General features: G+C 31.7%; 1 protein-coding gene across 5 annotated transcripts; it reads right to left on the bottom strand.

Moving 5' to 3' along the window:
* Nucleotides 1–566: 566 nt before the first annotated feature.
* Nucleotides 567–22,311, bottom strand: Sirc (Sid-1-related C). Of its 5 annotated transcripts, none has more exons than XM_023156820.2 (17): nt 22,003–22,283; nt 21,739–21,946; nt 18,643–18,796; nt 15,411–15,540; nt 15,246–15,329; nt 12,978–13,164; nt 12,781–12,891; nt 12,585–12,629; nt 11,429–11,679; nt 11,184–11,366; nt 9,707–9,824; nt 8,549–8,671; nt 5,613–5,729; nt 5,444–5,530; nt 5,236–5,387; nt 4,689–4,799; nt 567–2,072 (listed from the first exon to the last, which is right to left on the bottom strand). In XM_023156820.2, the coding sequence occupies exons 1-17, from the start codon at nt 22,156–22,158 to the stop codon at nt 1,896–1,898; spliced, it is 2,394 nt and encodes a 797-aa protein (XP_023012588.2). In that variant the 5' UTR covers nt 22,159–22,283; the 3' UTR covers nt 567–1,895. The 5 variants fall into 5 exon arrangements, with proteins under 5 accessions (XP_023012588.2, XP_074040401.1, XP_074040402.1 ...); XM_074184300.1 differs by having other exon boundaries at nt 11,429–11,664; nt 22,003–22,282; XM_074184301.1 differs by lacking the exon at nt 5,613–5,729 and having other exon boundaries at nt 22,003–22,311.
* Nucleotides 22,312–22,704: the final 393 nt, after the last annotated feature.

Below are 22,704 nucleotides of genomic sequence, written 5' to 3'. Positions count from 1 at the left end.
ACTGTTGGAAACCTTTAAGAAGGATTTTCTCCAGAATGTTGGTTCCAAGTGGGTTCAGCAGGCAATCCTGCGGGTCATGACCCTTGAGAACTTCTGCCCTCAAAATTGATATCTCGTCCATTGTGGTTTAAAAGACCCCTTTGACTAATGTTATCTCCAGGTGAATGGCCTACAAGCGCGTTTTCTTTTGTACCCAAAGCTCCTGCATCACCTCACTTCAATGGTTCAAGTGAAGCTGGAATAACTCTCTTGAAGGAAAAGGAAGATTCAATCTTCCTCTTGAAGATTATCACTTGGTGATTGAAACACGTGTCGAGGTGTTAAAAATTACGGTTTGGTGTTGGGATAAAACCCCTATAATATTACCACACCAAACATTCCAAACAGTGCATCACAAGTTCAATAATAGACTACAATTGTAGTAACTTAGATCTCACCACCACTGATTGTTCTGTTATTCCTTCTTGGCTATCAAATTCCCTTTGAGAACTTCCAGTGAAAGTGAGTAATAAGGAGTTTATTCAGCAAAGAGAATTCCAATAGGTTCCGTCAACAAAACACAGATAAATCAATGAGAGTATATTAAATATTCGAATAAGAAATTAAAATTATACTTGGCGAAAAGATAATTAAACACACTATAATCGATAGAAAAATTATAAAAACAAGTTTTAAAAATAAGATTCTCAGAGAAACATTCTACTTTTTCAGTATAAACAACCATTATAGTTTCAAATTTCCCGATTCGCCAGGCTCAAATCATTTTGACAAAGCTAATATCTGCACAGTAATAGTGTAATAGATTTGGTTGAAAAAGTATGCCTACTTGTTCGCTTTAAAGGCGAATTTTTGGGGATTTACTTTCATCCAGGTTATTGACGTTTTTGATGTGACAAGAGAAGAACAGACACTTAAGTATAATCTATTCTGGAACCTTCACATCAAAACGATTTCTGTTGTTACATTCTAAGAACAATCGTTTAATAATATGGAAAATGATCTGTCTGGAATATTGAAAAGAGAGCGCACATTCTCATTGCGACGAGCCAAGAATAGATTCCCTGATATCTGGAAAAGGATTTCGCTTTCAAGTTACTTAGTATGCACGAACTCTTAATCATCTATTACAGAGTACTTATCATCAAAATATTATCAGGCGACTTTGGGAACTTTGAATATAATGGTCAACCTTTAAGATATTCAGAACCAACTTGTACAAAGTATGTGAATAGTTGACCTTCCTGTTTAAAAACCTGTCAAAAAACTGAAAACGTATATTGAATCTTGAATCATCAGATTGACAAAAACATTCAATTGAAGTCCAATAATTATCAAATTGTTCTTCAAAAGATATACATTGTTGAAGAAAACATATGTCTTACTTTTAACTGAGATAGCAATAGCCAGTATGTAATTAAATTTTAGCCTACATGTATTTGTATAAAATGTATCACAATAATAAAATAACTACACTATCAATTAAATCTGATGCAATTGCTGCATTAAATTTAATTGGAAGTAGTGTTTACATAACAGCCAGATATTTCATATAAAAGAACATTCTAATCCTTATAAATCATTAATTTCTGAGCAAACATAACTTTGGTCAATTAAAACTTCTTGTCATTGTTTTATACTTTTTATTGCTTCCATCAATACTTAGAAATATAAGGATAGCATGGTTTAAAATTAATTGATAATAAACGTAAATGATAGGTAATTGTCATCATTCTTGATAGGAACTTTTTCGTTTATGTGATTTATCAATATTTTTAAAAATAAACTCAACATAGACAATTCAATAGTTTCAATTGATTTGATTATCAAGGCCTTGCTCAGAATTCGGAAGGCGAGTCACTATGTCTGTTCGATATTTGTGTACACACCGCTCACAATTAAAACACTGGAATCTGTGAATGATGTGTATGTGAAATATCATCGTCCATTGTCAACAATACCATAAAAGTGAAAAACATACCGATGGCACTCAAAAAATGCCATATGTCATGAAAATCGTAAAACATAAGTAGTTTGCATTCCATATTGAATTGTCTTGATTCAGCAGCAGTTTTCTAAAAAAAAACAAAATTAGATATTGATAAGGGAATACTTTACTAATCTTTATAACCTACAACATGTATTCAAAGGGACCATTGCTCAAGGAAAACAAAGAAAATGTCTGAACATTCCTCTCCAATACCTTTGTGAAAGTATTGTTAGTGAAATATGTAATTCATGATTACTCTGACCTGTTGATAATAATTTTAGAATTTTCACAAGGCATTTATAAAAAACGCGTTTCGTTACATGGTAACTTTATCAAATACTGGTAAATCAAACTATTCTTCAATGTCCTTTATATAACGGCAAGTAATGATAACAGTGATTACATACATGATTAAATACGGTAAAACAGGTAAAAAATTGACATTTTATGTCAAAAATTAATTAATATAATAATTAATTTTTGCAAAACAGGAAAATGTGAAAAGCAGAATCAATACAAAATTATTACTAGGAAAACAGTTCTAGTACCTTCAACGAATGATATAGATAAATGGAATTGTGCATGCAGTGGTAAAGTAGGACAGTTTAATGGTTTCTTCTTTATTATATATTAATCAGTGAGTTAATGAGCCCCAGCTTCGTAATGAGCATTTAATGTTAGCCATGACAAATTGAATAGCTATTGGGAATTTTCCGAGATGTAAAAAACTTCTTTTTTCAATCTTACAACTTCGTACTATAATAATTGCTAATATTCACAGTATTTTATCAAAAAACATCTTTCTTTTGGCTTTCCGTTATTCTCGCTGATTTATATTCTTGGGGATATGTTATGTGATATGTCTTTATTATCTTTACAAAAAAAAATGTAATTATAACACTGGCTCACTCAATAATACCTATAGTGATTACGATCAAGAGCAGAATTTCACATTTGTGTAAATCAATATTACAACAGATAAGTATATCTCGCATACCAACCATCGCAAAAATCATTGAAAAATTAGTTAAAAAACGACTACTTGGATTAATAAATAAGCATAACATCATCAGTAAAAATCAATTCGGCTTCCAGAATAATAAAAATATGCACTATGCTATTTTCTCATTTCTGAATAAAGTTTATTCTGAGATAAATGTCGGTAAAAATACTGCCGCAGTATTTTGTGACCTATCAAAGGCATTCGACTGCGTTGATCACAAAATATTGCTGAGAAAGCTCCAACGTTATGGATGCAGAGTAGTAACTCACAAATGGTTCGATTCCTACTTAATGGAACGGACGCAAATGGTCAAAACAACTCAACTTTCAAAAAACGGGGAAATTAATTCTGGTGTTTCACAAGGTTCTGTGTTAGGTCCCATTCTTTTCTTATTATATATTAATGACCTAACCAAGCTTAATATTTCTGGGAAGTTCACCTTATTTGCAGATGACACTACCATACTTTGGAATAATAAAAACACTTGTGAGTTGCACAAAATAATCTCTGCCGAATTGAAAAAAGTTAAAGATTGGTGTGATTCAAACATTTTATATTTAACTTAACTAAAACAAATTTATTATCATTTAGATACTCAATCAACGAACTTTCTTTTGAAGACAGATCACTGGAATCTAAAAATAACACTAAATTTCTAGGAGTCTTCATTGACCAGAATTTAAAATTTGTGGATCGTGTTAAACAACTCACTAGAAAAGTCTCTGGCTGTTATGCGGTTAGAGTGATTTATAAAGAATTGGGGTTCAGCATTGCAAAGATGACGTACTTTGCACTTATAGATTCTCACTTACGCTACGGAATACCGTTTTGGGGAGCATGCAGTTTTTTAACTTTATTCAAAAGTCTACTTATTTTAGAGAAAAGGGCAATAATTCTATAGGAAACCTTAAACCAAGAGACTCCTGTAGAACCTTCTTCAAAAAACATAATATTCTAACGGTAACTGCATTATTTATACTGGAATCTGTGTGTTTAATAAATAAGCATATATTAAATTTTTGCAGCATCCTCTTTCCATTATAACACCCGAAACTGCAGACACACTCTGAAACTCACTGTGCCAACCAAAAACATTACTAGAGACTCCATATTTTACAACGGTGGAAAAATGTACAATCATTTGCCTATGGACATAAGATCTGCCAATATAAATGACTTCCAATTCAGGAAGTTAGACAAACAATTTCTATCTGATAGACCCTATTATACTTTGGATGAATATTTTAACGATAGGTTTTAACTGACTTACGCATATTTTTATCTTTACTTATTAAGGAGCTCTTAAGTTGTACTTTTCATGTCTACACTTTTATAAACTTGACTTTCACTCTTTTATATATACATATCTTTTATATCCTCCATTTTAACATAGTTTGAACCTAAGCACCATTTATATTTTTAATTTAATTTCAGTTAGTATGTATTGCATTTTTTCAAGTATGTACTACCAAAGCTTTGTCTACAAGATTATGTCTTATGATAATAAAGCATATTATTATTATTATTATTACTGATAAATACTTGAATGTTTTATAAATAGGTTCCTTATGATAATAATCAATGTTTTCCTTGAGTTTGACGTTCAAATTAGCACTCTGTAGTTATCCCGAATATGCACAAATCACAAAATAGAAGTATGTTCATTCTTCTGTCTCATTAATCTACTCAAACACTTACCGACCATGAAATTGACTTGTGTAGGAAGAAATACATAGCTGAAACGGCACAGACTGAAGAAAAAAATAGGAAGATCCATGTCATTATCCGAACTCTTTCTCCATTTATATACTAAAAAATGTAAATATGTTGCTGTAATATGATGAAGACTTTTAAATCTCAAAAATTCTCAGCATGTTATTTCAATTGATCACTACAAAAGTTTTTCAATCATATATCTGTTGAAATTAATTTTTTTTTCGTATTCATTAATTAAATTTTCATTATGCTGTACATAAAAACTGTGTCAGATCATTATTATCGAGTTAAAATAATGTTATCATAAAGTAATAAATAAATAGAAACACAAACTTAAAACAATAATAATAATTAATAGTCTCTACACTTTTAGCGCCATTTTTAGGTGTACTTAAAGGCGTGATTTAGTACTCTCCTCTTCATAACAGAAAACATACCAGGTTTTTAGTTCAAAATCTAAGAAAAATTGTGTTTTACTCATACAGAGATATGCTACCTTTGAGAATATAGATGAAAAAAGGTAATTTACCTTCATTACAATATAGAAGAAAAAGTAGAGAAGAGTATTTGCCATGAATATTGCTAGAAGGAAGACTGCAAAATTTTTAGGATGTTGATACAATCCAAATACTGCAAGTGCCCAATTGCAAATATTTCCCAAGAGAAGAAGTACAAAACGAGCTGAAAATGGATTTTGAGTTAGTTTATTACTCAGTCAAGTAGTTCAGTCAACAAACCTTTGTGACAGGGCTTAAGAACATTCAGTGGTCCAGACCAAAAATCATGGATCCATACTTGCTTCAATCTTTGTAAAGAAATATCCCCTACAAAAATTATTATTATAATTTTAATGATTACATTACTACACCAAAGGTTTCAAACAGTGCGTCACAAGTTGATACTTACTAAATTTCCAACAACCCATGTAATAAATTTTTATACTTAAATAAACACACATTACAAGATATAGAATAACGAAGAAGGCCCAGAAAACTGTTGTGGCTTCCAAAATACCGATCATACCTGAAAATATAAAAAAAAAGATGAAGAACGAAAATACCAAAAGTTTCATTGGAGAAGTTTTCTTTTTACAGCATGTCTCACAAGTCATGATCCAAAGTGAAGGAGCTGACAGAGGAGGTCATGATTGTAAAAAAAAAGAAACCCAACGATATTTTCAATGGTTTGTAAGATAAAGCACAATTGAAAAACTAATTTTCACTATAGTGAAAATCATACAATAAACTGTATTGATTAGTTATAGTGAAAATCATACAATAAACTGTATTGATTAGTTTTTTAATATGGATTTTTATCAAGTATCGGCCAGTTCTATTCAATTAAAAAGCACAATTGTTGGTCTTTCATTTGCAGTACTGTTTACGGTTTCCAGAAATTCTGTTTTTAATTTTTTTCAAATTTTCTGTTCTTTAAAAATTGATCACAATTTCATTTAGAAAGTACGGTCAGTCGGTAGCCAAGCGGTTCGGCGTGGGTGCTTTGTTCACTCACTCGAATTGACTGCCGTGTTGGTCGGTGGTTTAAGCCCTAGTCTGAACGATCGATCTTCACTTGCTACCGTCCAACCCGTGTTAGGAATCACACGTTAAAAGGTAATACCTTAAAAGGTAATACCCGCACAAGTTTCGACTTCTGAGGGTTGTCGTTCGTAGGGGTGCGACAGCTGGTTAACGGAAAAAAACAGATTTAAACAAACAGATTTTTTAAACCTATCTTCAATAATTATTGTAGTATTTGCAATTTTGATGATTTACTGAATCATGGAAATTATTTTTTTTATGAAAAAATGCATAGACTGTAATATTTCACTTTTATAATGAGTAATAGCAAGAGTTGAGATGTGACTGACTAGTGCAGTTTGTCTTAAATCATTAATAAACTCAACATATGTTCATTATTATATTTTTTTTAGTTTAGAACTTCCTAAATTTGTAAAATGTTTGACATAATCAGTTTACGGGTTTATTAGCCGTGGTCTGCAGGTTTTCATAACTGCAGGTATAAAAACCTGCAGACCTCAGCTAATAAACCCGGAAATATCAAACAATTTGTTATACAGCGGTCGCAAAAGCCTACACATCATGATAATCAGTTTCTCTAAATTTCCGCTCAATCACCAACTACAGATTGATCTATCTATTCACATTTCACTTAAATCACTCATTACAGCTGAAGTTTAGTAAAAGCTAAACAGTGAATAAAAAACATGTCAATATCGGAAAAGTAAACTGTTTTAAATATATAATGAGAAACTGGGACCAATTTCATAATGCTTTAACATGTTTTCAAGTTGAAGCATTTCAAATTAGTAAGTATCAAAATAAATCTGTTTAAAATCTGTATCAAAATAAATGGTGTAAATAGTTATTAAAGAAATGAGTTAACTCTGTCTCCACTATAATGATGAACAGATACATTTCTGCATTACCAAGAATGTAAAAAAAATAAAAATATAAGACTCATTGTGATTCTATTTCAGAAAAAGATGTGTGCATATATATATATATATATATATATATATATAAACTTCCTCTCAGATATCTCAAAAGGGCGAAATCGTTTCCTCCTTTTCATAAGAGAGGACATATGCCTCTCCACTCACAGGCGATTTTGGTGAAATTGCTGACACATGTGAATCGTTGTATTCGTGCCACGTACCAGTATAGGACTGTCTGCAGTATGCTGTGTAATGCTCGCTGTAAGTAGCCCCACTGTGATTCGAAAGTGCATCTAGATTATAACAAGGAGCCACATTGTCTACTGCATAATTGCTCATATCTGGTCGGTCGGTAGCCGGGTGGTTCGACGTGGGTACTTTGTTCTCTCAGTCAATAGGCCGATGTGTGAGTCGATGATTCAAGCCCCAGGCTGAGGGTTGTCGTTCGTAGGGGTTCGATAGCAGGTTAACGAAAAAAACATATTTTAAACATATTTAATCCATTCAGAGGAAATTCGATGGCAACATTCAATTTGCCTCTAAATCTTTCCATTGGAGGGAATTTTTTAAAATGAATTACTAATTACTAAAATACGGGGAAACTTATGGATCGATAGAGACTTTGTGCATTGTCTTCTTTCCTTGCAACTCGAACACGTCGGTTTTTCATGTCCATCCAAAGTTTTCTCTCTTGTGAAAAAATCTAAGTATTGTGACACACCCAATTGGCGAGTTATTTCTGGTATGGGGAGTGACAAAATTCCAGAAAGGAAAGGTTTACTGATAGGTGTCCACTGGATTTTGATTTACCAACAAAGTCATCTACAATCATAGAGTGATTCATACTCAAATATCTCAAGATATATAATGGAATCGGCCAATACTTGATGAATATCCATAACTAACGAATTCAAAAAACACTTTATTGTGAGGTATGGCAAAACGTGTTGCGTTTCGGTAAAATTGTTTTGTGAAATTTTCACAATAAAGTGTTTTTTGAATACGTCAAATATCTCAGCCATGACTCTTGTGCTTTTTCGCTCAATTTTTTGTCAACCTCCGTTAAGATCGGTTTAGATTTGTCATTAATTCTACAGTCATTTGTAGAATTTTTTTCAAAATAGTTTGTTAGAAAAAGCATTTTAACTTTCTACTTCTCTCATTACACAAAATATGTGGAAAAGTTTCCACATTTTTTTTTATAATAATGGGGAAATAAAATGACAAAAATATTTTTCTCATTTGTAGAAGTGTTTTTTCACTTAAATTCTTAAAAACATCATCAGTTACATAATCCATAGAATTCATATTAAGAAATACTGGAAGTCAATTAGCAATATAAAAAGAAATATTTCAAATGAGATTTTATGAAATAACACATTACCTAGTAATACTGCTATGGCCAGCACTCCAAATGTTGCATAAGCATTGGCATTTATATCAGGATGTCTATTTTGGTATAATTTTACCATGCACAACACAGCCATCACATACATAAAACTTGTATCTGAAAATATTAACATTTGTTTTCATCTTAATTTTGTAAATTGCAAATCAAAGATTTTATAACAGATTGAAATCCAATAACAAGTAGTGCATTGTTAATGTTGCCGTAAGTAAAGCAAAGTGATCTGATTCATTTCTAGAATCTACTTCCTAGAACTTTCAACTCTGGTTGATTGCCATTCACTATCAGAAAGGTTTCACCATTTTGATTTTAATATGTGAATATTATCAATGTGTTGGTTAGTAACAATGAATGTCGTTAGCCAGTATTGAGCAAAATTAGTATTTCATTTTGATAATATACCTCAAACATGTTGCCATTTTTGTATACATATATGAATCTAGCATTGTAACTACATTCAAGTTCCCAACTTTGAAAAAGTAAATTTGATTTGACATAAAAAAATAATTGAAATTTCAAGAAAATAAATATTTTGAAATAGAATCCCAAAACAGTTATCTTTCCCAACGTACCTACACAGTAGGTTCTGTTAGATGCCTGCCGGAAAACAACTACTTCTCAGCTAATACTACAAAGGACATTGAATTATATCCGAGCTGTTGTTTCAGACAGGCATTTATCAGAACCTGGTGTGTTAATTTCGAAACATTTATTTTCTCATACATATATCCTCTCCTTGATACAGTCTTCAGACTTATTTTGAATTAAATTTTGTTACCTTTCGACCAAAGTCCTATGTGCGCTGGTAATTATTAAAATGATTTATTGATCATTCTTTAGTCAAGGTGAAAGAAAGCAAGAAAAAGGTGGAAAACGTTGTAGATACTGTACTTTGAGTATGCTATATATTCGAATCCAATGAAGTGAATGATGAGTAGACCGGCTGTAAATATTCGATAAAACGGTTTGTTACTGTGTTATTTTCAATTACATTATACCGATCACTTAATAAATGTAGGCTGTATCTTAGTAACATTGATCATTATTACTCTCATCTGATAGTTGCAAATACCTGTTTATTTGAGAAAGATAATTTTTTTTCCTGACACATAAACAGTGACTATATAACATTACCAAATTGAAAGTTCAGCTGGCTGGGACAAACATGATAACTTCCACTCAATATTCCCTCCATAACTAAGGCCACACCCATTGCATAAAACAAACCATAGTGTTGAGGTATTCCAAATTGCTGGAAAAATACATAAAAAAAGTGACAAGCAATTTTTTTACTACACATATTTTCAGTACTTGAAACATGGACTTCACTTTGTAGAAATGAAAAAAAACCGGGGTGTGATACACAGAAAAAAAAAATGGAAACCCCTGAGAATAAGATCAACCCTAGGTATCTATCGAGGAGTCTAATGGATTTGACATTACATGGTCAACTTTGGTTTTTTAAATGGGAATCCTTATTTTCAATACCGGAACCTACGGAATTGGAAATTTTAAGTTCAAAATGTATTTAGGTTTAAGGTAAATGAAATGAAAGTCAAAGTATGTCTTCGTAAAACTCTTGCATACTCGTATAAGAAAATAAATACTTTGAAACATTCATCTCTCCCAACTACCCAGCATCAGCTGTCTGTAGCTTTTTAGCCTGTAATTTTTTGGTGGACCTGGACATATTTTATTTTTTCAATAAAAACTGAAATATCCCGTGAACGATTGATTTTTGATATACGGAATGTTTCATGAAAATGATTCAAAATCACCTATCCTATTTTGAAAAACTGAGTTTTGTTATCGATTCCGAACACCTTGTATAACATTTTGGAAATGTTAGTCGTACAAGAGGATGAAAAAAAGTATTTTGATGAATCAATAATAAGCTTTTTTTATATATTCTATCAAACTTTTGAATTTTATGAGAGAATCACTCAAGAGCAGAACGGTTCATTTTTGGTATAGGCTGTATTATATAAACTCACAATAGAATAATGCCAGGTCTTCATAAACGTGAAAATATACATATGATTTAAGGGAGTTGGTACCAACTACCGATATAATCGGAAGTTTTTGAAATACGCCATTATTTTCATTTGATAAAGCATATTGAAAAGCCTAAATTTGTCAATTTTCAGGATATGAGTCCTATTATTTTCCAAAATACAGCTAACCAATGGTCATTGCGTTGTACCCTGTATCCACAGAAAATGATAATTTCAGTTATTTGAATAGAACTGGCCGATACTTGATAAAAAAAATCCACTTTAAATCTCATCAATACAGTTTATTGTACGACTTTCACTGTAAAGAGTTTTACAAAAACTGTGACACGTGTTTCTCAAGCGTTATTAACGCTTGAGAAAGCTATTGTATAGTGAAACACGTGTCGCGGTTTTTAAAGTAAAACTCATACAATAAACTGTATTAATGAGTTATGATGTTTTTGTCTGGAGTGGGGATTGGTATCAGTAGCCTTAGGTCATTAATCTAACAAAGGGAATAATTATTGTATGTGCGGTAAAATTTTATTTTTTGTTTATAGCCGAAGCAAACTGATTTCAAAATAAAAATTATTAGAAAATTTCCATTTCGAACCTACCCTATCGAAATCTTCATCGTTGTGTGTCAGCTCTTTTATATAAGTTATAACCAAGAACAAGATTCCCAACAAGATATACCCGATATTGGAAAACAAATGATTGAAGTCACTGATCAGGCCAAGTGGATGAGCACATAGGAAGTTATAATAGCACAAGTCTTGTTGGCCAGTTTCATTCAATACCTGAAAAGTATTATTGTTGAAAATGAATTGTATGAGCATAATATTTTATGAATAAAACTCACCCTTTGATAAGTGATCACAAGTTGCACCACAGGAAGAGCGTAAAAAAGTGCTACTGTCATAACATTATACAAATAAAGATATGATTTCTTTTTTAGAACTCTTGGGTGTTTTCTAGCCAAATCTAGAAGACATGGGTGTCCCCGACCCAGCCTCATATCTGCATCTGAGTCAATTTCTTCCAATGTGTCATAGTCCGATACATCAATGGAAGTGTTGTCCAATATGTCGTTGGTACCTACAGTGGTCAGTTCTGAATATAAAGATATCAATGAATCTCCATTCTGAAGACGTTCAAGCAAAGGGTTTTGTAACAACGCAAGCTCATTCACAGAATTACTCATGCATTACAAAATTTTAAATATTTTTATTAAATGAGCAGTTCTCACCTACATCTTCTATCAATTATGATAATATGCGTTTCATGAATAGAACTGAAAATGTTACATTTGTTAATATATTTATAAAGTTATAGAGGTTGATTTCCATTGAGATGCATATGATGAAACTGAAGAAAATTTGAAAGAAATGAATAAAATTCTTTTTCTGATCATAAATCCAGAATCTCCAGCTCAATGAGGAATATTTTTGAAATACATTATCACAGATTTTTTAAAGAAATATGAAACTATTCACACAAAAAAGATCACATTGAAATTTGTTTTCGATAAAAAAAATGCAAAATCGCACGCTGTTTTGTAATAAGTGAAAAAAATGTGACGGAGAATATTATCAGCAGAACGAATATTTTTATAATATATTATATCACATATCAGTTCACTGTAATCATTTCTCACAGCAGGATCATTCCTTTAACAGGTGTAGTTTTAGTTATAAGGTATTGAAAACTATTAAAATGTTCAGACAATCGATTTTAAGTAGGAAAAATGCTGCAGGAATAGTATACGTAAAAATCAAACTTTGGCAGGAACTTAGTTTGACTCTAATGTTCAGTATATAAAAACATATTACATAAATCCAAAACATGTTAAAAATTGTAGGATGAAAATCAAAGGACTTCGAAGAATTTTCCAAAGTTTGTTCATAAGAAGAATCTTCCTCCATACCATTAAAAAAATTTAAGAAATTAATTAATTCTATGATTATTTTTTCAATCAACATTTCTACTTTAAGCATACAATATGTTTTTGAATGTACCTGTGCCAGTATTGCCTCTATTGGTGCTCTTCATTCTAACAACCCCTAATTAAAATAAAAGATGATTTCAGATATGTCAAAAGCACACTTATCATTTCTTCCATAATTTGAAATCTTAGTCATGCAGTCCAAATACAAATGCATTTACATCAAAACATTTAGAGGAAATTAAAAAATGTTACATGAAAGAACTTACTTGCCCTTGGAGTCTCGGGTAAATTATTAGGAACATAAGACATCTGTCTAGGAAGATTTCCTCTGACAGAACACAAAAAGTATGATAGTCCAAAAATTACATAAAAAGCCCCTGAAACATTTGTAGGAAATATTAACAGTTCCATATCGAACCACAACTTTGATCTTGTAATGTATATATAATGAAGAAACAATTACCTATGCAAGACAACGTAATAATCACAGCTTTCAGATAATCTCCATAAGTAATACTTGGCTTGATTATAAAAGAAATGTGTTTTTTCCTTGTTGAATTCATATCTAAAAGACCAATGGTTCTAGTACATTGGTAATCATCTGGTTTCACCACAAAAACTACGTAAAATCCATAAGGAAACTTGTATTTCTTAAAAAGAAAAAGAGTCAAACAAACTAAAAATTCGTTGAGGCTGTCTTTTATTTGAAAATGTAACAATATTTTTTATTGTCATGAACACACTTTCAATATTGAGCAATGCAATGTACGATATGTTATATGTATTAGAAATGTTAGAACATAATCTTTCAGTTGCTCGTCACTTGAAGCAAACGAGGATTTTTCAATTCAATTGGTTTGTGCCAAATGTTGATTATGGGAGAAAACTCGAAAAAATTATTATGATATGAAGAATTTCAATTTAGAAAATTTACAATAAAAAATTGTAAGGCCAAAATAAAAACAATGTAATGTAGCTATAATGGTAAGGACCATTTAACGTGAAATACAGAGTCCTAACGTAATCTCGACTCACATATTGAACTTCTCTAGGTTCATCCTGACCTTGATTTTTCTGGAACATTCTCTTCTTTCTCTTCTTTTCTCATGACGTGTCTGGAAGTAGAAGGGTTGTGAACAGAATTACTGGTTTTTGATAAAATATCACCAGTTTTCAATTTACTTTATTCACAAGATGACATTTTCAAGGAAATTATTCGTTGAATTCACAAGATAATTTCATGAGTTTTCTCCTATAATCAACATCTGTTCGAAATTTCAACAAAAGCCTGAGGTGAGCCTGCTATGAGTAAAACCTGCTATGAGTAAAACAAGAGTTTACGAGTGGTATGAGTTTCGAGGATGACCAATGCCGCAGCACATCAACAACCGATGGAAACGTGGAAAAAGGGAAAGAAACGGTTATGAACGATCGCCGAATCATAATCAGAGAGATCGCTGATGATTTGCCAGAAGCAATCCGAAAAAAACGATCGGATTTGTGGAAAAACAATGCATGGCTTCTGCAACAAGATAATGCTCCTGCTCATAATTCATTGTTTGTTTGTAAATTTTTGGCTAAAAACAATCCTGAAACGATGTCCCAGCCTCCATTTTCGCCAGACACGGCTCGGTGTGATTTTTTTCAATTCTCAAAAATAGAAGAGATAAAGGCTACTCCAATCGAGAAGTGTTTCGAGAATTGGAAGAAGCGGTGGCACAAGTGCATAATATTCAATAGGGACTATTTTGAAGGCGACAACATTAATGTAGATGAATAAATATTTTTTCAAAAAACAAAAATTCTCGTTGTTTTCTGAACACACCTCGTGTCAAGCAGGTTGAATTAGCATAAGACATCAAAGTTAAATACAAGAATATAAAAAGAAACTTCAGATTATTTCAGTTTGAACTGAAGTGATTCAGCGAAAACGTAAAAACTGGACAGGAATATGGGGACAATAGGGTCGTCATTTTGATAGTGCCTGCCATCCAGAATATGGTACCGTTATCAAGATAAGCTACTTTGAAACTTCATGTGTGTTGAAAGCTATCAGTGGCATCATGAGATATGTGCGATTGTGGGTACAGTGTCTGAAACACGTCTTGAACTGTTATAGAGCAAAGAATTAAATATTTTATGAATGAAGATATGTTCCGCCCATGAGAGTTTTTTCAAGGCAGACACAAATAATATACCACAGGTGGACTTATTAATGGTTATGAAATATTTCAAGTTTAATGCTTGAAAGAGTTCATGAAGTCCAATAATTATTTAAATTCAAATTATTTGCAGCGATGAATAATAAAAGTGAAGCAATATATTTGAGTGTATTTGTATGTTTTGGTAACAAATTGTTGCCCACCCTGTTCATCAATAGTATAAATACATTCATTTTATTAACACTCTGAAATAAATATGATATACTTACATTAAATTGATCCTTGCAACAAAAACAAGTTCATTTATCAAACTCATCTCTGCACATAGCTTTTTACAAGGTTTTTTTAAAACTTTTTCACTGTTAGTAACAGTTACATGTACTATACAATATTTTTTTTAACTTTTTCCATACTTGCGTAAGTATGTATAGTTGTCAATATATTTAATGTTAATGTAGGAAATGTAGAATATGAAGTTCCTTTTATTAAATCCATATGGCTAAAACATCTTCATTCTTTGAAAATGCATACAACACATACATATATTTTCACTAATAAATCAAACTTACTGGTATTGTTATGCCTCCCTTTTTATTAACTGTTTCATAAAATCCACGGAAGGTTACATCTTGATTTGTATCAAAAACAGGGCACTGTAATGAAGTACTTTTAACTATTCATTTGTTATACTAGGCACTAATGAAGATTATTTTCTACAAAGCTAAGGTACTTACACTTATATTTTGAATACTGACAGTCATACATATGTCATCATCTGAAGATACTTCTAAAATTACTGTTTCGTAATTAGATTCAGCAATCATCAACTGGGAGACATTTGTCGAAAAATTATAAAAGAAATATCTAGAACAATGAAATGATTCGTATCAGCTGAATTTACTTTATTTCAAGTATTTGAATATATCAAAAACTATATTTATATAATCTGCTGTCCATTCTTTCTGAATGTCATTGTAATTTTTCACAGTTGTTAAAGATTATATAAACAACATGATTAAAATCAAACTATTTAATATGATTTAATGCATTTGTACGCATAAACAAAAAAGCATAAAAGAAATAAAAATTAGCAATCATTAACTAAAAGGAATTTATAATTATGAGATGTCAAATACGAAGAACTGAGGCTAAATTATGAGAATTGTGAAAACACCCATTACCTAAAAAAATGTTAACATATTTCAAATAAAAGAAAAGATAAATGAATAAAGTGAAAAATATAGGAATGAGTTGAACAAAAGTCAAAATAATATACAAGAAAATGAAAGGTAATAAATTGATACTAAAAAAATTAAACACAAGCTTTTATATAAAAAAAAATGTTGTAATTGTAATCTTAATTATCTGCACAGGTAAATTTCTCGACAAGCTTATCATATAAATTGTGTAATGTAATAAATTGATAGGTTTTATTCAATTTGAAGTTTATTTTCTTCTTTTTTAGAGTTTGTTCTTGAAAATGTTTTCTCACTATTGATTTATTTATATTATCGTTCCTTAGTCTTTTCATTTAATGTATCAAAGTTGCATGTTTCAAGTTTATTTTTTTATTTTTAGAGCATATAAAAAAACCTTGGGAAAAAAAAGCTTTTTGGCTATGCACTTTTCCAACTTTATATAAAAAGGGAGTCCGCAATACTGAATTCAGAATGACATTTTATTTTTCATATTATTTTCAGCAAAACTCTTTTATTAGATACATATATCAATAGAAGGTCATAAAAACAAGCCGCTGTCTTGATCGGTCCACCATATTGGATGTAGAATAGCGTCACTTAGCTAATCATTTACTGTCATCCAAACTAATCATGAATGAAAAATTTGAGCTCAATCGGTTGAGGAAATGTGCTTCAAAATTCAGTGGCAAGATTTGTCACGAACTAACATACAAACATCACAACTCAATATCTTGATTCTTCAAGGTACAGCTAATGCTTCTGCATTATTTGTTTTTTTTTTTTCAGATAAGGATACATGATTATTTTCTCCACATAATAGCAAGCCTCACTACTTATGTTCCACTAATTCTACTATTCACAACTTGTAAAGACATTTACTTCTAGTTATTCACAGAAAGGAATTATTGTCAATTTGCTGGAGGAAATGTAAGTTACACAAGAAGATCAACTAATTAGTTTCAAATCAACTGGGCAAAGCCATGCAAATCATAGAATGTTAGAATGCTGTGTCAGAAATTGCTGCTTCCAACTTCATAAAAGACCACCAATATAGTCGCCATAGCTTGTCTGGAACCAATAACATAAAATTAGGTGATCTGAAGCTGACATCATACATAAGGAGGAACACATCCTGAGGAAAGTTCAGAGATTACTTGGTTTTGGTCAATTTTGCAAACACATTTAGCATGGATGACAATGCATGGCTACATCCAATACAGTGGACAGCCCAAGATGATGGATTATTTATTTCTTATGCACTCCCGTGATATGGGAATCAAATGAAAAAAGGTGTCTGCTAAAAATGCAAAAAGTAAAACGATGACACTCTAAATCCAATAAGGCGGACTTCCATTGATGGTGGACTATGTTTTTATGTACCCCCTTGATATGAATATCCAATGAGATTCAGAAAAAAATCGAAATAGCGAAAATCAAGATAGCCGTCATACCAATTTTAGTTAGTTAACTCGGCAAAGGTTAGGAATAGTTTGGTGGTGCTCGAACGAATGTTGTAGGAATCGACCACACAAGAATGACACATAAAATTAAAAAACTAAGGAACTTACAGCGATACTAAAAAATAAATTAATAGTAAAGAAGCATTTTCAAAAACATGCTTTTATTTACATGCTCCAAAAAGAAAAAAATTAACTTGAGATTGCATCAAAGCCATCAATTCATTACATTGCACAGTTCATACAATATGAAAGCTTGTCACAAGATTTACACCTATGTGGATAAACAAGAATACAATATGGGAGTAGAGGCGACGACATCTACTCTAACAAAGACTGCATCTACCCGACTGACAGAAGATTCAATCCTCGAGTCTCAAAAATAAACAAGGATCTCCAAGGCGGTCAGTTGCGAAGCCTAGCTTCGATATCGACCACCGAATGAGTTTCAACCACTGTCTTTCACTGCACGGCATCGAGTCTCAACTAGACCTTGCCTTGTTATCTATGATGTTTGAGGATTGAGTCTTCTATCTATTCCACAGATGGCGTCTTCGTATGGGGGAAATTTTATCGCCGTAAAAAAAGACATATTTTGTGTGTTAAAAATTATTTCCAAAGTTTACAATTGGTGTGTGAGATTGTAACAGGTTTAATTTTTGTCCCTTATTTACCGTATGTGATATGTCATACTCAATGTTGTAATCATGATTATTCTTTTAAAGATGGCAAGCACAGGTGGAATTAATTTTCTTTGGCTCAAAACTTTTTCAAATCATCTAAAGGAACAATTTGTTCAGGCCAGTCTCAACTCCCTACACTGTAGGTTAATGGACTGACACCTATCATAAAACAACTACTCCTCTGGCTAATACCACGAAGGGCGTTGAATTATATCCGACAGAAGTCAGTGCAGGATTCTTCACTGAAGTTATTCCTGAATATGCTGTTGGTGATACAACTGCCATTATAGATTTTCAATTCAATTGAATTAAATTTTGTAATTGTGGGATCTAAACAAGTTATCAAATTATTAGTTTTTAGTTCTATTGCAAGTTTTATATATTAAAATAAATTGTGTTGTGAGGGAGTTAGCTTTAGAATGCTTTCTATTGAATGACAATGTCAAACATGAACAAAATGAAACAATATTTGTTTTTACCGATCCTTCAGTACATTTTTTCAATTTGTAAAATAAGGATGAATATAATCCAGATTATGAATGAATATAGGAATGAATACAGGCTTTAAAACTTTTCAAGTTGAATGTTTTGGTACTCTGTAGATAAAAAATCAAAACTAAGACTTACTTGGGTTCACTAGGTGAAACTGTAAAGTTATATTCCTCTGAATGATCAATATAAAATTTTTCCTGATAGTGTACATTTATTATGAACTCGACAGTCTCATCTGAAGCTGTTGCCACAGAAACAATGGGATTTTCGTGATTGATTTTTGATTGCCCTGAAAAAATTACTATCATCAGCCAATATATCCTAAAAAAAAAAAAGGAAACTGGTATATAAGTTCCCTTCATTAAGTGTACAGTATTATGAATGTAATTTTACTGAAACCTTTGTGAGATGATGATTCTGTCCCATTTTTATTGTCAAATTTGTTACAAGGAATTCGTTGACCATTGGAGAAATAACACACTTTGATGAAAAGAAATAACTGCATTGAACATTGGGAAATAATTAAAATCGTTTACAACATACAAAAGTTGTTCTAAATGACAAAAATACGGAATATATAAAAAATGCAAGTGACAAGTTGAACAAAAGTTGGAATTGCAGCAGGGATTCCATAATTCAGGTTAGTACATTTTCAACTTGGTTTCGCTATTTATATTCATATACACTGATACGTGTTTGGTCCTTCGAGCCAGATTCGCTTTCCTCTCATTGCATATATTTTCCTTTAATATCATAATTATTGAATTAATAACTGGATCATTTACCTTCACGATTTGGAAAGTTTCAGTTTCTACATAAAATCGTAGAAATCATTTGTTGTAGATATTTAGCCCGTCACGAACAATAATAACTTTTTACATTCAGCAGCTAATCAGAGGTTATTGAACTAAGAGTTATTTTTGTTTTCACAAAGATTATTGATGTCTGCCTCTAGCGTCAATAAAATAAAACAATATAGAGTTCTTCGAATGGTTAATATTAACCAAATGAAATTAACCAAAAGAAATTTTAGATAATGCCAATGAGGAAGAAACCGATGAAAACATAAGACTTCAATTCAAAATTTCATATCCACGAGTTGATCAATATCGAGAAGAACTTATATGTACGCTAAACATCTCGACCAAGATACTATCACAAGTTGTGAACTTGAAATTTGTTTAGTTGCGGATGAGCTGCCTTCTTTCGAATATTTAAAAAACTTCATACAAAAATGATGTACCGCTCTTCAGGCCATTGACCTTTCATCTAAATAAGTGTAAATCAATTTCAATTTGTTTGAATTATGGAATCAAAACATCACTTGAGTCTCCATATAAATAAAAATGAAATAGTTCCTCAGAATTTAACTTCTTTGATTCCACAAACTGATTTTCAAGGATCCAAACCCAGCAAGTCACCAGAAGCTTCTACTTTTTTTAGTATGGCCGGTTTTATAAGCAACGTTTTGCTTTCAACTGCTGTAATGAAATTCGAGATACGCGTAGTTTGTATAAAGAAGTTTGAATTCTACTTTGAGTTCACAGTCAAGTTATATTTTCTAAAAATGTTTCAAAACTTTGGACCTGCCCAGATATGATGTTTCACTTCTCCATTTCTGGAAAAGGTGGCGTGATGAATACCTTCACACTCTTCAGCAAAGAAGTAATTAGTTGAAGGTTTCTAATCCCGTTTATTTGGGAACTATGGTATTGATTAAAAATTAACAAACCCTTACTGTGAAATGGAGTCTTGCTCATATAGAAAAATGGTATTATGGAAAAGATGGTGTTCCAAGGGTTGCCGACGTTCGTACAAAAAAAAAGGTTGTTAAAAAAGTGAAATTGTATACTTTACTGATTGCTAGTGACATTAAAATCGTTTCATAATTTAGTGGGGAAAAATGTTCAGTTTTTGCCCACTCATAGTTTAGTTGAATTTCGCATACTATTGGACCAAGTGCATGCACATCCAATGAATCCCAAGTGCAAAAGTAGCACGCTACCACTTAGGACACATTTTTAAAATATACGATTTTCAAGTTTGCCTGTTCATGTGCTTTTACTAAATTTTTGCTACGACTATAGCTAATCGCTAGTGCTCACCGCTTACATCATACAGTCTACGAGCACTTAACGTTTTCGCTTTGCCAGTTGGATTTGCAGCAGAGATTCCATATTTCAGGTTAGGGTATTTTCTACTTGGTTTCACTATTTATATTCATCCAAACTGCTACATAGTGTTAATGACAATTCACAAGCCACTAGACGAATAAGTTATTTGTGACAGTCTGTGACAGTTTCATAATTAGAGTGAGGGTTTGTCATATAGAACTCACTCCAGAGAACTAAGGTACTCGGAAGTAAGGTCTATACACGACATTATTTCCAGGTCACTGATTTTATTCAATTCAATTCAATTCTTTATTTATCCATTCGAGCAAATACAGCTATAGGACAAGTCAAAAAACATATAGACATACAACAAAGTACAGTGAGTAAAATGATAAAATAAAATAAATTATGTACATGCATAACAAGGATTGCAGACAAAATACAATTAACATAGGATAGTGAAATAATACATGTTTACAGGTTGTTCTTTAAAAAATTAATTCATAATAATCTTCTAGGGAGTAGGGACACAGATCAATTAGTATCTTTTTCACTTCAATAAGAAATTTCCGGTTTGAAAAGGATCTATATCTTTGTGGAAGTCGATTATAGAGTCTTAAGCCAAGTACAGTAGGTGAATTTAAGCTAATATTTAAGCGTCTGAAGGGAACGCAATATTTGCCTTTCTGTCTAGTATCATAATTGTGTAGTTCATCTACACGCATATGGTCGTCACGAGCTTTGTGTATAGGAAGGCATTTTGAAATTCTTCATCAGTAATAAAATGTGAGGAATTTTAGTAGGTGCGCAGGTGCAAAAATTGTATGCATGCATATGAGAAACTCTGGATAGAAGTATGAAATTTGTGATCCAAATCCTTATGAGAATACTTCAGATAAAATCCTCATCAAAACAGCAAAAAAAATGAGTTCTCAAATAATGAATGGTTTGACAGTGTGGCTTTATATAATTCATCTGTTAAGAGTTATCGTTTATTAAATCTGTGTCATTGAAAGTGTTTCTCCGATAGTAAACTTTACCCAAAGAGATAAAACTAGTTTTGATTTGTGGAGATGGTTATTAAACTATTAGTTGAATTTTATACAAAAATAGTTACCGAAAACTTTGTAATGATGAATAATATCATGGCATAATGTTCTCGAAGTATAGTTGAATAATGTTTCACCAGATTCACTCTCTACTTCCAAAGGTAACTGCCATGACAACATCTCTTTTGTTTGGCGAGCAACAATCATTAAGGGGGCTGCTGCGGAAGCTCCACTTTGAATCCATATTCTTGGTGGAGCATCTGAATATCCATAAACCTAATGAAAATCTTTGTCTTCAATACAATTTTTTCAAACACATTTATTACACTTACTTTATCATCTGTGAATTCCAAAATATACTCTATTGTTTTATTTATTGTGAATGTGTAATTTGTATTATAACTCAGTACTTTAATTTTTGGCTCTGGTTGATATGCAGAGTCACTATTCAGTAACGAACAAAACAAAATCACACCAAAAAAAATCATTGCAAAAACATTCTATTGACTTCCAGTATTAAACAATTATATCATTTCGGTAAACCACTTATCGCTCGAACTTGAAAGTAAATAGTTCAAACCAAACTTAAAATTTGTGGTTGTTTTTTTTAGTGGGTTTAAAGGCGCGTCCACATTATGCCGCTGTTTGCCAATTGGCAAGTCCAGTTGGCAAAGCCGAATCGATGTAAACGCGGACGTTGGTGTCTACGACAGACTCCCGCCTAAGTTAGAGAATTACTCCCCTGGCTTTACAGATCTATGAGTGTGTTTTGTTCACACTAATGTTATCTATTTCAGATCTATCATTTTGCTTAAAGATATTCGCTCTCTCTGCTTGGTCAAAATATGTCAAGCAGAGAGAGCGAGTAACTATATTGGCAAACATTTCTCATTAATATCGGTGAAAAAACGCACCTTTTGTCAGATGTGAAATGAGAATTTTTTCCACTTACTTTTTGTCAAATTATATGACCTTCAGTTTCAGTATAGGTATGTTCAGTTTTGAAAATCTGGAGCCGAGTGAGCAGATACAAA

Source organism: Leptinotarsa decemlineata, unplaced genomic scaffold, assembly GCF_025532065.1.
Source record: "Leptinotarsa decemlineata unplaced genomic scaffold, Ldec_3_MD MMD2_tig00026354_RagTag_RagTag, whole genome shotgun sequence".
NCBI lineage: Eukaryota > Metazoa > Arthropoda > Insecta > Coleoptera > Chrysomelidae > Leptinotarsa > Leptinotarsa decemlineata.
Note: the sequence above shows the minus strand (reverse complement) of the source record. Positions and strands in the feature narration are given on the sequence as shown.

Coding starts and splice junctions, on each gene's coding strand:
- Sirc (XM_023156820.2), bottom strand. CDS start 22,158: ATGATTTTTTTTGGTGTGATTTTGTTTTGTTCGTTACTGAATAGTGAC. Junction 13,165..15,245: donor AGGGAGGCATAACAATACCA/GTAAGTTTGATT, acceptor TTTCTTTTTAAG/AAATACAAGTTTCCTTATGG. Junction 5,730..8,548: donor GGCCATAGCAGTATTACTAG/GTAATGTGTTAT, acceptor TTATATTTTCAG/GTATGATCGGTATTTTGGAA.